Here is a 15,684-nt window from a genome sequence, read left to right as displayed (position 1 = left end):
TATTTTGAGAAAGTTCTCTGGCTTGTGTTATGCAGGAAGTCAGACTAGATGATTATTACTGAGTCCTCTTCTGGCTTTGGAATCTGACATAAATACTGTTGTTATATATTGTAATTACAATGTGATATATGTAATATATATTTATTTCAGAGCTGAAGCACTTAGAGTGCGGGGCGGGGGGAACATTTTGGCCCGAGGGCCACATCTGGGTATGGAAATTTTATGGGGGGGCCATGAATGCTCATGAAATTGGGGGTTGGGGTGCGGGAGGGGGTGAGGGCTCTGGCTGGGGGTGCGGGCTCCAGGGTGGGCCAGAAATGAGGAGTTCAGGGTGTAGGAGGTGGCTTTGGGCTGGGGCAGTGGGCTGGGGTGTGTAGGGAGAGGGGGAGAGGGAGGGGAAGGGCTCCAACTGGGGGTGAAGACTCTGGGGTGGGGCTGGGAATGAGGGGTTGGAGGTGCAGGAGGGTGCTCCAGGCTGGGACTGAGGGGTTTGGAGGGCAGGAGGGGGATCAGGGCTGGGGCAGGGGATTGGGGTGCAGGAAGGGGTCGGGGTGCAGGCTCTGGATGGTGCTTACCTCAAGCAGCTCCCAGAAACAGCAGCCTGTCCCCCCTCCAACTCCTATGCGGCAGCGCAGCTAGGCGGCCCTGCACGCTGTCCTGTCCACAGGCGCTGCCCCTGCAGCTCCCATTGGCCCTGGTTCCCAGCCATTGGGAGCTGCGGAGTCAGCATGCAGAGCCCCTTGGCTGCCCTTATGCATAGGAGCCAAAGTGGGGACATGCCAGTGCTTCTGGGAGCCTCACGGATTGGGGCAAACCCCCAATCCTGCCCCCTGGCTGGACCGACAGAGCAGGGAAGCCCCTAACCCCACTCCCCAATGGGCACTTGAGGACTGGATGCAGCCCCCGGGCCAGAGTTTACCCACCCCCGACTTAGAGAGTCCTGTCATGGATCAAGGCTGTATTGTCCGAGGGGCTGTACGCACGTATAATAAAATACATCTATTATTATTGATTCTGTCACCCTCTCATGTGCAGCATGGTACTCCATGGGCTACTTAAGGTGACTGAAGAGAGCAGAACACACCAGGCACAATGCTTTTTGCCCTGATGTGTGAGTCACAAAGTGGTTGTCTTTGATTCAAAAGCATCTTTATCATCCGCTCAGATATGCGGTAACACGAAGCTGGCCCCTGGAAGCATCTCGCATCATCTGGAAGGGAACTAAGCTCGGGAGCATTTCCCGAGAAGCTGATTGCTATGGTAACTCATGCCCAGGCTTGGGACAGCACCAGGGTGAGACGCATCAGTTACCTCGCCCGGCCAAAAGTCAATCACCAGATCATCTGCAACAAGTGAGTGCAGTTCTGCCCTGTTCCTAACCATAAGGGTGCTCTCAGCCCTGCGTCTTCCTGCTTTCTCCAGAAACAAATCGAGGGAGCAGATTCTGCAATCCTGTACACCAGCGTAAATCTGGAGTCACTTCTTTGACTGCAGTGGAATGACTCTGGATTCAGTCTGGTGCGGGTGAGATCAAAATGTGGTTTTAGGCAACTCTTGGGTTCATTTACATCCTGCTTCCATTACCAGCATATTCTACGTCTGTTACTCTTTGCATGAAATAATAACGCGTGGCACTTACATAGCCGCTTAAGGTCGGTAAGGATTATTAGCTAACCTCATTTTATTGATGGGGAAACATGGCACAGAGAAGTGAAGTGACTTCCTCTAGGCTACATAACACGTCGATGGCACAGCTGGGAATAGAACCAAGGCGTCCGGACTCCTCGGTACCCTTTGACGATTCCAAGTGTCCTACCTATAGAGCTTATTCAGTAATTTTGGAGCCCATCAGCAGCACAGAGAATTGAGTTGTTTTGCAGGGTGCAGTCTGATGTGGCTCTTCCACGTGTAAATCTTTTCATCTCTGTGCTTTAGGGTACCTGTGCCCAGGTGGGAACAGCTACACTGCAAAGCCTGACCTGAGTTACTGGCTTTGCGCTCCCCAGGGGAGTAGCTAGGATTTCTGGGAACACATCCCACGTTCTCTGTGCTGCAGTAAACTGAGCCGCTCTACAAATCTCAGTGAATTGTGGGTGTCATAGCTTTCCTACTCAGATCTGAACCTTAGAGTTCAGAAAATAAGTTGCTAGCATGAAACTTCCCAAGGCCTTAATTACCATCTGGATCTGAATATCGCCCAGCCAGACAGGAATTTCAGTCCGTGCCTCACTCTGGTCTCCCAAAACCTTCGTCGCGAGAATCCGGAGCAGAACGTCAGCATCCCTGAGTCTCACAACACAAGGGATATATCCCACTTCCCTTCTCCCTTCGTACTCCCAGGCTTCTTCCCTGGTTTTACCGCTGGAATATACGTGGTATTTAAACCCTGAAATTACAAAACAGAAGGAGGACAATCACCTTCCCCACCTTCTTTCCTCCACCAATCGGCCTGGAGCTTGCAGGTCAATCCCCCTGAAGCATCCACTAGGAAAAATCAAGGATCTTAAAAGAAAACTTTAGGTATAAAAAGAAAGAAAAGAGACACAAAAATGGGTCGTATCAATGGTGCACAAATGATAACAGGCTATTGGCTTAAAGGAAACAATCATGAATAAACGCCTACTCAAAAGGGAAGAGCTAAACATGGGTAAACATTCCAGCAACTACAACACGTAAATACAAAAGAAAACAATATAAGTCGATGTTCTACTTGTACTCACAACTGAAAACAGAAGATTAGAAAAGCTCTGTGGAGGTAGAGGATGCTCTCTCGCTGGGCAAAAAAGTCCTGATATATGGGCCCGGAGACTCAACACGTGGCTGTCTAACAGAAAGAGAGTGAGCGAGCCCGCGCCTACACCCAAAATTCCTTGTTCCCAGCTTTGAAAAATCCGGTTTCCTGATTGGTCCTCTGGTCAGGTGTTTGGTTCCCTTTGTTAACCCTTTACAGGTAAAAGAAACATTAACCCTTAGCTATCTGTTTATGACAGTGGGAGAACTTGTCTGTCCTTCTGGGCACACACGGGGAATTGTGAGAAGGCACTGGAGGACTTATCGCCCCTGGAGTGGTGCACTAGCTGAGGTCCTCACTGCAACCTGGGTGGGTTACCAGCCCGAGTGGAAGACAAATTTGGACTCTAGCCAAACCCCCAACTGGGCCAGCTACCCCAGTGTAGCTGTGTGGACAGAAGGGGTGTTAGGGGCAATACCTGAGCTAACAATAGTATAGACAGACCCTCAGTTTCCACACTGCAAAATAGGGTTAATTGTGCTCACATATCTTTGTAAAGTGCTTTGCGATGTAGAGAGGGAAAGTGCCCACGTAAGTCCAATGAATTATTGTCCAAGTATACATGCCCATAGCAGCTGGGAGGTGTCATTTCCAGTAGAGGCAGACATACCTGCTCTAGCTCTGCTTGAGACAGCCCCTAAAAATAGTGTTGTGGCTGCTGAATCTCAGGATCACCACCCAAATACATATCCAGTGGCTCAGGCAGGATCCCATTAAAACCTAGGGGAACTTTCTTTGCCGATGACGTCACTGGGAACAGGATTAGGGCCTAGATGAAGCTTAGACTGAGATGGGGGCATGCACAGAAATTTTACTTTGATCCCTTTTGGAGGGTACAGAATGTGCCCCCCCTGTCCCAGGAGGAGCTTGCTCTTCCTTCCCGCCCCAGAAGGGCCTTCCCCAACTCTTCCCTGGCCCGGCAGGGGCTCGCTCTCCCTCACCCTCACCACTGCTGCCCTGGTGCCGGAGGAGTTCTGTGCACCTGATGATTATTGGGGTGCCCCTGCTCGCCCCCACTTCTGCACGCCCCTGAGATCAGGAGGTCTGAAGAATGGGGATAACATTTCATGTTTGCTGCCAATAAACTGACTGAGCTGTTATTGCAGGATCTCAGTATACTGGACGGATAAATTGCCTTCGAAGACTCACAGGTTCACAGTCCCGGGTAAGATGACCATTTCACTGCATGATGAGAAATTAACCAGAGAGTCTATATTATTTAAAAGCGAGTTCAATGGTAAATCCAGGAGTTTTCCATATCCAAGAGTCAGCACCATGTGTCAAATGTTTGCTGGCCTCAGAAATAAGTTGTTCTTAGTCCAGGCCCCAGAAGAGTAAACCAGGCCCATACTACTCACAGAGTGGGCAGTGTCCTGGGGTCATATCATGCATTACTCATGAAGGGGCACACCCTTTGTCGGCATTTTAAAACCAAGAGCCAAAGTCTGTTTCGTGTAGCTTTCCACTGAAGTCTAATCTCAGCTTGCAGTTGACTTCAGATGCCTCTGTTCAGCCAAGACAATGTTCAGATGTTCAGTGGCCAGAATCAACCCAGTGGGCTAATGCTAGGGAGAAGCTCACTTCTTTTTGCCTAATGTCACCCCCCTTGAGCACCGCGCCTTCAAGAATCCAACCTGGAATCCAGTGTTGTCACGCAGGCACATTCAACGTGGCCTTTCAAGATGTTTGCTTGCATCACATGGCTTAAGGAGTCATTTTCTCCTCCTGAAATCAATGGGCGTTAGGAGCATAAAAACACTTTTGAGGACCTGGTCCTCAATCTCCTAGGGCTTCAGTCAACAAGCCGCTATCCTTCCAGCTAAGGACTAGAAAGAAGTCCATTTCAGAGCCCATCAGGACTGCTCTTTCATCAGCAGAAGGGGGGGGGGTGTTAATATTTATGGCCCGGGTTTAGTGCTGGTTTCGCAAGTGCTCAACTGCGACCGTTGCGGACAGTTTTCCAAGAGTCCCCAGCACTCAACATATGCAGCTATTTCAAAAATCTGACCCTTGGTGTCATGAATAAACCTCCTCCCTCTTGCTCCCGAATCCCTGCTGGCCCAGGCAGAGAACATCTCGCAGCAGAAAGTGCATTCATGTCTTTCATGGGATGTTGTACAGCTAAAGTGATGGGACTCAGTCAGAAAAAGCTCCATGGTTCACAGTTGACTTTTCTTCTTCCTCAGTCTTAACGCCACGACAGGCAGAACTTTCTCGATCCAAAAAGATCTACCAAGGATTTGAAGAAAACAGGTGCTGAGAAATTGACTAATATGATTTCTGTGTCATGCTTAGATCCAATTGGATAGTTTTTAAAATTCAGATCCATGAATATTTTCATAAATTAAAGCTCCCAAGTTTGATTTGCTATGAGACCATATTATTCATTATGTGTCTTTGGGCAGCCACTGTGGTTATGGGCTGTATAAGTACATAGATATGGCAGGACTAAAATCTGCCAGAGGGCAGGGGCCTGGACTTGATGACCTCTCGAGGTCCCTTCCAATCCTAGAGTCTATGAATCTATAAGATAGCTAGATGATGGTGAACCTTGAAAGTTTCATGAATTTTAGCACAAACTTTTACAAGGCTGGAAATCCAAACTGGAAAGTGGATTATTTGTTATTCCCCTGCTTACACAGACTGAGCTACCCATCCAGGAAGCAGAAAGAATGCCTGGTGATTTGAGGTCACCAGCAGGAGTACCAGATAGTCATAGGAAACACCCAAGACAGTGAAAATGGATCTGGCTACACTTTGAGCTGGAAGGCATAATTTCTGGCTTGAGGAGACATACCTACACTAGTTCTGATGGAGCTAGTCCACTAAAAATAGGAGTGTAGCCATGGCAGCACGAGTTGTGGGAAAGGCGTAGGTACCCATCTGAGATACTAGACCCGGACTCAGTGTGGCTAGTATTTCCCACCACTTGCACTGCTGCGACCACACTCTGTTTTTAGCAGGCTAGCTCAAGCAGAGCTAGCGCGGGTATGACTCCTTGAGCCGGGGATCAGACCCCAGCTCGAAGTGTAGACATACCCAATGATTCTTTGAAAGAGTTTGGCAAAAACTGACAGATGTGGATCACTGCATGGAAACTAGGGGTGAGTCATGGATGATTTGCTATCCAAAAATCAGCTAAATTTGTAACCCGGTGTTATTTCAAATGGTCAGTTTGACCGTTTCTGGCTGAGCCACTAATGGGGACTTCAACATGGAGTTTATGAAACTGAGCCCTGGTGTACACTACAGACTTAGGTCAACACAAGCAGGGGCGGCTCTATGTATTTTGCCGCCCCAAGCACAGCAGGCAGGCGGCTTTCAGTGATGCGCCTGCGGGATGTCCACTGGTAATGCAGATTCGGCGGTGCGCTTGTGGAAAGTCCACCGTTCCTGCACCTTAGGCATCCCCACTGCCGAATTACCGCTGAAGCAGTGGGACCAGCTGACCTCCTGCAGGCGTGCCACCGAAGGCTGCCTGACTGCCGCCCTCACGGTGACCCCTGCTTGCCACCCCAGGCACGCACTTGGAGCGCTGGTGTCTGAAGCCGCCCCTGAACGCAAGGCAGCTTATGTCACCCCAACTCTGTAAGCGTCTACACTAATATGTTACCCCTGCCAACGCTATGCCGACTTAATAACTCCACCTCCGCGAGAGGCGTAGTGCTTAGGTCGATGCAGCATCTGCATAGACACTGTGTTGCTTATGCTTGCTGTTGCTACCTTTCAGAAGCCATCCCAAAATGCCCCACGCTGATAGTTAATCATTGCAAGCGCTCCTCGTGAGGACACGAACCGCTAACACAAGGAGCGGTTCCTGCGATGGCTGTACGTTGACCTAACTTAGGTCGACATAATTTTGTAGCATAGGCAGCACCTACAGCTGTACCCGTTTGGCTTGTGAGCCTTTTGGAACTTGCAAGTTAAGCAGGATTGGTCTGGTGCAGTGGTTGTATGGGTAACCTCTCAAAAACACCGAGGGGTTGCAGGAAATGCTGATTCCACAGGTTTGTGAGGTATGGAACTGACACCCAGCATAGTGTGGAGGGAGTCTAATATCTGGTGGTAGCAGAAAAGAGGCAGATGGTTGGGATGAAGCAGTCATGGAGTGGGTATTGCACTGCTGGAGGTACTACACATGAAGAGCAGAGGGGAGGGTGTTTCACAAGAGATGAGTGTTAGATCCTCAGAGTTCTTGCCTGATATTGACCTAGATTCCTCCAGTTGCTTCAATCTGATACAGTATCCTTCTTCCCTTCCAGCCCTAGAGACATGTATAGTGTTGCTGTGTGCTGTTAAATTGCTACCTCACTCCAGGCCAGAGGTGGCTGCATTCCAGCAGCTGGGTGAAAGGTGCTCTGTTTTGTTTGCTAAGCACTGTGGGATTCTGGTGGTTTGAAGGTGGTGCGTACATGCAGGGTGGTGTTGCTTCATGGATCCTAACCAAATCACCACCCTTCCCTCTTCTGCTGAACACAGGTCCTTCCCAATATGGCCAGTGAGTGCTGCCTCCAAACATGCTGTGGCTTCCCCCAGGGTGAAGGAGCTGGCGCAGCCAAAACTCGTCAACAGTGCCTGGGAAGCTGATCGTCCTGTCTACACCAGAGTATGTACATCCGTGGTGCCATGAGTCTGTCACTCCTCTGTCTTTGTGTTTGACAATGTCTCCTTATTGACAACAAGGGTATTTGTGTACGTGTGTGTTGGGTTTTTACCCTGTTTGCCTGCATCAGCCATAACATTTTTGACCATCAGCCTCTACGGTCTCCAATTCTCCTGCCGCAGGGTAGGAGTAACTCCCACTGATGATGATGGCCCTGATCCACTGCTGGTCTCTGCCTAGCACATTCATTTGCACCAGTGCAAAGTGGATGTAAAACTCTTAGTATCACCAACTACTTCTATTACTGTAGAACTGGGAGACCCCAGCTGAGATTGCACTAGGAGCTGCACAGACACATGGTGAAAGAAGGTCCCTGCCCGGAAGAGCTTTCAGAAAATGGAGTGGAAGGGGAAACTGAGGCAAAGAATGGTGAAGCCATTTGTCCAAGCTATCCCTGTGGGTCTGTAGCAAAACCAGGAAGAAAACCCAGATCTCCTGACTCCTATTCCCAAGACCATGCCATGTCCCCTTTCTGACGTAGTGTTTGTCTTCCTGTAGCATCTAGAAGCCCTAATGATGCACCAGGGCTCTGCACTGGTAGATGCAAGGCAAGGAAGAATCAGGCCCTTCATATCCTGTAGGAAGAGAATTGGGCCATAGGGCCAAATAATATGGAGCATATTAGCAGTTAAGAGCCACATACAGCATAGCTCACAAGTCATTAGTTCTACAAGGCCCCAGGTATGCATGATGCTTTGTTGACAAATAAACCCCAAGCAAACATAATCTCCATGTAATGTTTGAAAGTCTCTGAGCAAGCCCCTTTGCAGCTGACTTGTACCAGATTTGAAAGTATGGGGTATCTTGGGAGGTGGAGGGGGGGAAGAAAGGGGCATGAAGAGGGACACATGGCAGGCGGCATGTCATCATATCCATGCATAGCAAAGTTTCACATGTTACATGCATGGGTAGCTGCTACACTAATGTGACGCCTGCTGCTGTTTGCCCAAAGTAACTATAATCTTGGAAACTTGCAGCTCGTGTTTATGTTCCATTTTTTTTCTTGCCTCTGGAAAACTTGGTGCTAAAACAACACCTGGTTTTTGCAAGAAGTTGCTTCTCTTTGTTTTTATTTTTCCCTTTACCCAGTTTCCCGTCTGAGTTGAGTTGCTTACCGGTAGTCACACAGTAAGTCACTGGCTCGGTACAGAGTCTCCTAGCTTCCCCGGTATAGTGATCTAATCGTGTGTGTGTGTGTGTGTACACAGCACTGCCTTCTGCTGGATGGAGTCAGAATTGTCCACGGGTATGTCATAGGCCTTATACTGCTTGGTGAAAGTTTCCTGTACCACTAGTGATGAGCGCTGACTGTTGTTTCAGCCTGGAGATCTGACCCCACTGAGGATATACAATTCCAAATGGCCACCCCATGCACCATCAGGGAAGTCTGAGGTCATGCTATGCAAGACTGAACAGTTTCATTTCTTTAAAATATTGACAGCTGGGGGAATTCAAACCTGACCCGATCCTAAGTCTAAGCATTGTGATTTCAGGTGAGCAAAGGAGCCATGACTGCTGCTGCCCGGGAACGAACCACCCATCTGGCTAAACCAAAGAAACAGGACTTCTCAGCCAAGCTGGACGCCCTATCCACGCCTCCACGAAGCATCACACAATTCACCAGGACTGAATACTTAGCCCGTAAGAGACTGTACTCCCCTCCTTGTTGACAGTCACAGGCCTTTCACCTCCAGGTTGTTTCTACTCGGGCTGTGCAGCAAAAGAAATAAATTTTTTAGAGAAATATCTGGGTCGTGGGGAAACCAACTTTCCAAACAAAGCTCATTGTGTGTCCTCCCAAGGCTGTGTAGCTTCTCCTGCCTTCCTCTGAACCCCTTCCCTCCTCAATCAGAGAGGCAGGGGAGGTGCTGCCTGTGTCACTGGGGAATAAGCTGCCAATGATCAAACCTAGAAGCCAAATCAGAGCCAGTCCCTTCTGCTCAGGAGATGGCAGAACTTCTCCCACTTCCTCCTCAGGTCTTAGCCAGTGTCTCTTGACAGCAAATGGTTTTCATAGAATATCAGGGTTGGAAGGGACCTCAGGAGGCATCTAGTCCAACTCCCTGCTCAGCGCAGGGCCAATCCCCAGACAGATTTTTGCCCCAGATTCCCTAAATGGCCCCCTCAAGGACTGAACTCATCAACCGTGGGTTTAGTAGGCCAATGCGCAAACCACTGAGCTATCCCTCCCACACTGAGCAGTCTCTTTCCATTTTAAAATATTGCATCTTGCGTTCAGGCTGGATTAGTCAGTGTCTATAGAACTAATGCACTATATTGGTGCGGAGTGTTATATTCCTGTTGTGAGGAGCACTGTCTAGTGGTTAGAGCACAGAACTGAGGGGAACAGAAGATCTAGGTTCTAGAATCAAGCTCTGCAGTTGAGTTAACATGTGCCCTTGGGCCCGTCAGTGCCTCCATTCCTCCATCCACAAATAAGGGTAACACACCTGTCTCACTGGGGTGCTGTGAAGCTTAACGAATGAATGTTTGTAAAATGCCTTGAGATCCTCACAGGGAAGGAGCTACAGACACTTAGGATCAGCTTAATTAAAAGTATATATCCCAGCGGAATACAAAAACCTCAAGAAATTTCCCAGCGTTGAGCCTCAGATTAAAACATGAAGCATTTGCTCTCTTTCCCCTCTGCTCTCGCAGGGCCGAAAACAGAACATCCGTCCTATCTCCATGACAAACCGGTCCGGTGGGCCGTTTCTGCGGGCACCAGGAATGCCGTCCTGTCCGCGAGGCTCTCTGAGCTCGCCCGACCCAAGGTCCGCAAACAGATCTTTGAGGGCTACAACCCGTACCAGATCTCCAGTGCTGCCCTGCACGCAGAGGCGAGTGCCCGTCTACAGGAGCTTAGTACCCCTCAAAGAGTAAGAAAAGAGAGGTTGTAAGTTCTTGGGCTCTCCTGCACTTGGCTTGCATATTAAACATTGTGCAGCACAGCTTGGCATGGTGCCCCATGTGTTGTGTGTTCAGGATCCACCACGGTAGGTAGCTGGAGGCTGGAAGTTGCTGCATGTGCTGACTGATGGCAGTTGCTCGCATGCTGGGGAAGGGAATTGTTGGGTGGAAGTCCCCCACTGTCCCCGCCCTCCCAAGCACAGACGTTCTGAGAATGCCAACTCAGCTATTGGCTTTGCAGTCATTAAATACATGGTGAAAACTGGCAGGGCTGTCACTAGGGTGGCAGGAGGAGTATCGTGTCTCGCAGCACCCACCTCCCGGGTACAACTGGGTGAATGCTGCAGAGGAGTATTAATTGCAATACAACTTGTGAATCCGCGCACGTGGTACCTACAGCCCCTTCTATTCAAACATTTGTGCCAGCAAAATTTAGTTTGCAAGAATATTCCTGGAAAGAGAAAATGTCAAAAAGCGAATGTCTATTTGCATGGGTATTCCACCCCACCGTGTGCTTGCACAGACAGCTTGCATGCGCTTTGCAGGTTTAGGGGTCAATTGGTCAAGGAGTGGAAGCAATGCTGTGTGACACAGATGACACAGTCTGAGTCCACCGTGCAGATGCCAGCTAGCACAAAAAGGTGCTAAATTCAGAGAATGGAATAGGTCCCCCAGCGGAAGTCTGGCTCCAAAATCCAGACTCCTCTGCTTTCACAGTGAAAATCCCATAGACACAATGTGGTCAGGAGTGCGAGAAAGCAGCGATTCTTTTAGAAATGGGTTTGGAAGCAAGATGGGATTAGGTGCTTTTTCTATTGAAAAAACAGTGTGTGTAATCTGGTGGAGGCCTTCAGATAGACCTAGACAGATCTGCCTTGCCATGGGATAAAAATCTGCTGAAGTGCTCTAGCTCTTGGCTCAAGGGCCACCACCCTCACTTCAGGAACACTTGATAATGCTTTGCTTCCCGAGCTCAAACGCATGAGTGAAAATGAACAAGGAACAGATGGCTGAGATGCCTGGTATGAAGTCCTTCCGTAATAATTAAATGCTAATAAAGCTTCCGTAAATACATCTTGGGAGCTGAATCCTTATTGTGTGTGGCAACGCTGGACTCGCCTGAACGAAACCCTTTTCCTAGCCTTCAGAAAATGGGGAGATTGGTGACAAATGCAGAGTGATGTCTCGTCTGCTACTCCCCAGCAGTGCTGGCTCCTTATTCATACACCCCTTGCGAGGAGCCACCATTGGCCCTCTAGCTGCAATCGTAAGTCACAGAGGGTGTGATGAAGTGGGGATTTTCTATTGTTATGTTGTACGTGAACCTATGGGAGTCTTACTGTTTTGCATGAATGCTGTTTGTGCCTCAGTTTCCCTGTGTATTGCACCAATGTCTAGGTGATGGGAATAAGGGTGTGTGACTTTGGTGGGGGCTACTCCCTGCATGGATGCTATGGCCACCCCTTTATAACTTGAGTCCCAGGAGGGGGATGCGACCAGGTGACTCTTGGTCTGGGAAGTGAGACAAGGGCTGGAGGAGGAGCAACAGGCAGGGCAGAGGCCAGGAAGCTGGAAGCAAATCAGTGTTGGCTGGCTTGGGGCGCAGAGGAAGGGCCAGAACCCTGGCTCTGGGCTCCCCTCCCTCCAAGATGGACTTGGCTGGAAGACACGGATTTCTGTGCTAACAAGTTCTGTCCTATGCTGTGTTCCTGTCGACTAATAAACCTTCCGTTTTGCGCTGGCTGAGAGTCACATCTGACTGCAGAGCTGGGATGCAGGGCCCTCTGGCTTCTCCAGGAGCCCTGCCTGGGTGGACTCGCTGCGGGAAGCACACAGTGTGGAATGGGGTGCTGAATGTTCCGAGGTCAGACACAGGAAGGTCAAAGCTGTGTAAGCTTCTTGCCCTGGAGACAGTCTGCCCAGATAGAGGAGGCTCCCCCAGAGTCCTGGCTGGCTTAGTATGGAGTAGTTCCAGAGCATTGCCCCAGTGACTCTGTGACAGAGGGATTCAGGGGTCCCTTTGCAGGGCCCGTTGGCTTCGGAAAGCCTTGGAGATGCATGGCATTAAACAGGAACTGATTGCATTGATGGTTTTGCCATGGAAGTCTGTAGGCCATGACCATATTAAAAAGAACTTAAAAGGATCTGTGTAACAGCTGGCAGCTGACTCCTAGTACGGCCACCGCAAGAAACCATTGAATAGCATGTCACCTTAAGATAGGAATATCCTTCAGATATGCACCCCAACTAACCTATCTCTTCTGCGCTCTCCTTCTAGTTCAATTAACCATTATCCTTTTCCCAATACTTTAAAGTAGACTATATTTAGAATAAAATATATTCTATGTATAAAAATGTACAGAGTGTGTAAATATAAATTATACATACTGTGCTAATATCCCTCTCCCACCTGTTGTAGTGTGACCTAATGGCTGGTGTGGAGACTAGGGCTCTGCCACTGGCCTAATGGATTACCCTAGGCAAGTCACTTCACCACCCAGGCCTCAGTTTCCCCCTCTGTAGAATGGGGATAATGATACTGCCATGATACTCCTTTGAGATCTAAGAGCCAGGGATAGTTGTTGTTATTCTCCTCAAACCTTGGGTAATGTTTTCAGAAATGCTTAAGTAATTTAGGAGTTTCAAAGTGTGTTGCAACAATGTAGCTTAAATTGGTCAGTAGATTTGGTACGGGGCATCTGGAAGAAGAGTGTTCAAGCAAGGTAGTTAAATCGATTTAACTAAACTTCTTTCTAAAACTGATGAAGTTAAACCGGAACAATTTTCTCATGTACAGAAGGCCTTAGATTATAAGGTCAGAGAACTGACGGGGGTTTGATTCTCCACTGCGTAGCACTTTCTGCTTTTTTACACTCACAAGTATACACAAAATGCAAGATTATGAACAGCTGGTCCTTGCGTCTCCCTGTGTCTGTGGACAATGCCTACCGATATTGCGTTACCAGAAAACAACATATAAAAATATTTCCCACACCCCTCAGCTAATACCTCTAAAGCCCTCTAAGGTTCATCCTGGCCTTTTGAAATGGACTCATTAATTTCAAAGTTTGAATCGAAATGGTAGCCAAAAGGTCACTCAGATTCATGGGCCAAAATCAGCGAAGCTGCACCAGAGATGAATATGGTCCCATAACAGAAAATTAGAGTGTTCGTATCCAGCCCCCAGCAACGCCACAATCCAGCTTGGATCTCTACTCAGGGTCTCCCACTGTCCTCCAGCTGGTGGCCCTAGGAAGAGCAATTCCACAAGATTGAAAGCGCCAGACCTCTCTCTCAATGTGAATTGTTCCAAATGTAAAGCCCACTCTGGTTCAAAGAAGGTGGCATTTTCAGAGATGTTGCTGCAAAATAAAGTCCTCTCAGCCCAGTGGCCTGGGTTTGGGCACTCCACTGACTAGAATGACATCTTACATGTGGGAAAGGTGCTGAGAATGCTCAATTTTCATTGCAGTCATTGGAAGTGGAAGATGCTGGGGATTTTCCAGGATTAGGCCCTAACTTCAGAAGATAATTTTTTCTGACCTTTCCAGATAACTTATTTTCACAGGCTGTTTCTGTTTAAATCTCAATGCTTCTAGGGTAAGAGAGAGGATGGACATGATCTAAAAATCTGCTGCTACCTCTAATTGTTTTGATAAAATACTCCCATTTTATCCTTTCCCTAATGAGGTAAACTGCCCCATGGTCCTGTCAACTATCTATAGAACCCCTGTCAAGACTGCAAACAACCCCCAAGTCTTCAGCCGTTGAAAACTGCCCCTTCAGACTTCAATTATTCACCCAGCCCTCCAGATCCACCTCAGTCTCTTTGGCTAGTTTTTAATCATAGAGCCTAAGTCACAGAAGGGACCATTAGATTATCTAGTCTGACTCCTTGGATAACACAAGCCATTACATTTCATCCAGGTACTTCTGTATTGAGGCCAAAAACTTGGGCTAGGCTAAAGTATAACCTCCAGAAAGGCCTCCAGTCTTTATCCGAACACACTTCCTGGCCTGCAAACTGCCACTTTATTATCACTAGTGCAAGTTTGTGTCCCTTTAGCTTCCAAGCCATACCCATAACCTCCCACTCCAGCCTCCCTCCCCCCGTCCCCTCCTCACTCGATCACTTCATCCCTTGCGCTCCTCTCCAATCCATCTTCTAACCCCCACTCCGCTCCCTCCCTGACCCGCTCCCTCCACTCCAGCCTTTTCCTCCCAACCCTCCAACCTCGCACTTCCACCTCCCTCCCCCTGACCCCATCCCCACTCCAGCCTTCCTCCCCAACCCTTCCAACCCCACTCTAGCCTCTCTCCCCCTGACCCCTCCCCCCACTCCAGCTCCCTCCCCCACCCGCTCCAACCCACTCCAGCCTCCCTCCCCCACCCCTTCCAACCCCATCCAGCCTCCCTCCCCCGTCCCCTCCTCACTTCACCCCTCGCACCAGCCTCTCCCCTGACCCTCCCCCATCCAGCCTTCTCCCCCCATCCCCTCTGTCACTTCACCCCGTCGCACGCACTCCTCCCCCTGACGCTCCCCCACTCAGCGCTTCCTCCCCCAACCCCTCCAACCCCCATCCGCCTCCTCCTTTCCATCCCTTCTCACCTTCAGCCCCCTCCGCACCAGCCTCCCTCCACCTTAAGCCCTGCCCTTGCCTCCGCCCTTGTAACTCCCCCGCCCCACGTGCCCCTCCCCATCCTTCACCCCTCGCCCCCTCCATCTACCCCTCCCGCCGCCTTCCCCCCCTCCTGGCGCCGCAGCCAATGAGCGGGCGGCCCTCCATCCGGAGGCTCCCCCTCGGCGCTCCCGCCCGTCCCGCTCCCCCGGCATGGCGGGGAGTGAGCTGCGGCGGCGGGAGGGAGAGGGGACGGGCGGGGGCAAGCCTAGGCCAAACCTCATGGTGACCCCGCCCATCGCCCGCGCTAGGCTGCTCCGTGGCTTAGGCCCCAGGCCGGAACGGGGTGCTGGAGGGTGAGGGGGAGCCGTGGGGGCTATCTAAGGAGCTGAGAGGTCCAGTAGCGGGCCGCGGTCTGGCGGGTGGCTGGGCGATCTGGGGCGAGGTTGGGTTGATGGCGGCAAGGTGAGCGCTAGCCGCGGCTAGGGGTGGGCTGGTCGGACAGCGAGGTATTCGAGGCTGGGGACGGTAGGAGCGCGCAGGTAAGCTGGAGCCGCGGGCTTGGGGGTGGCTGGACGCGTATATGTGGGCTGGGGCGGGTCAACGCGCAGGGTAGCTGGCGGCAGCAGGGCTGGGAGGGTGGGCTGGGGGTATATGAGGCCCTGGGGGAGAGGAGCGCAGCGGGTGCTGGAGGAGCAGGC

The 15,684-nt window shown here is 50.2% G+C and overlaps 1 protein-coding gene across 1 annotated transcript; it reads left to right on the top strand.

The window, feature by feature from the left end:
• The first annotated feature begins 1,257 nt into the window (after positions 1 to 1,257).
• On the top strand, positions 1,258 to 10,366 carry SPMAP2 (sperm microtubule associated protein 2). The gene is given in 8 exon segments (XM_032762766.1): positions 1,258 to 1,352; positions 3,898 to 3,956; positions 4,336 to 4,404; positions 4,407 to 4,463; positions 4,978 to 5,044; positions 7,271 to 7,397; positions 8,948 to 9,095; positions 10,113 to 10,366. Coding segments are annotated over 8 exon segments (864 nt in total). The 3' UTR covers positions 10,355 to 10,366.
• The last annotated feature ends 5,318 nt before the right edge of the window (positions 10,367 to 15,684 follow it).

The sequence above is a fragment of the Chelonoidis abingdonii genome, chromosome 11 (assembly GCF_003597395.2).
Source record: "Chelonoidis abingdonii isolate Lonesome George chromosome 11, CheloAbing_2.0, whole genome shotgun sequence".
NCBI classification, from domain to species: domain Eukaryota; kingdom Metazoa; phylum Chordata; order Testudines; family Testudinidae; genus Chelonoidis; species Chelonoidis abingdonii.
This window is presented reverse-complemented; position numbering and strand designations above follow the sequence as displayed.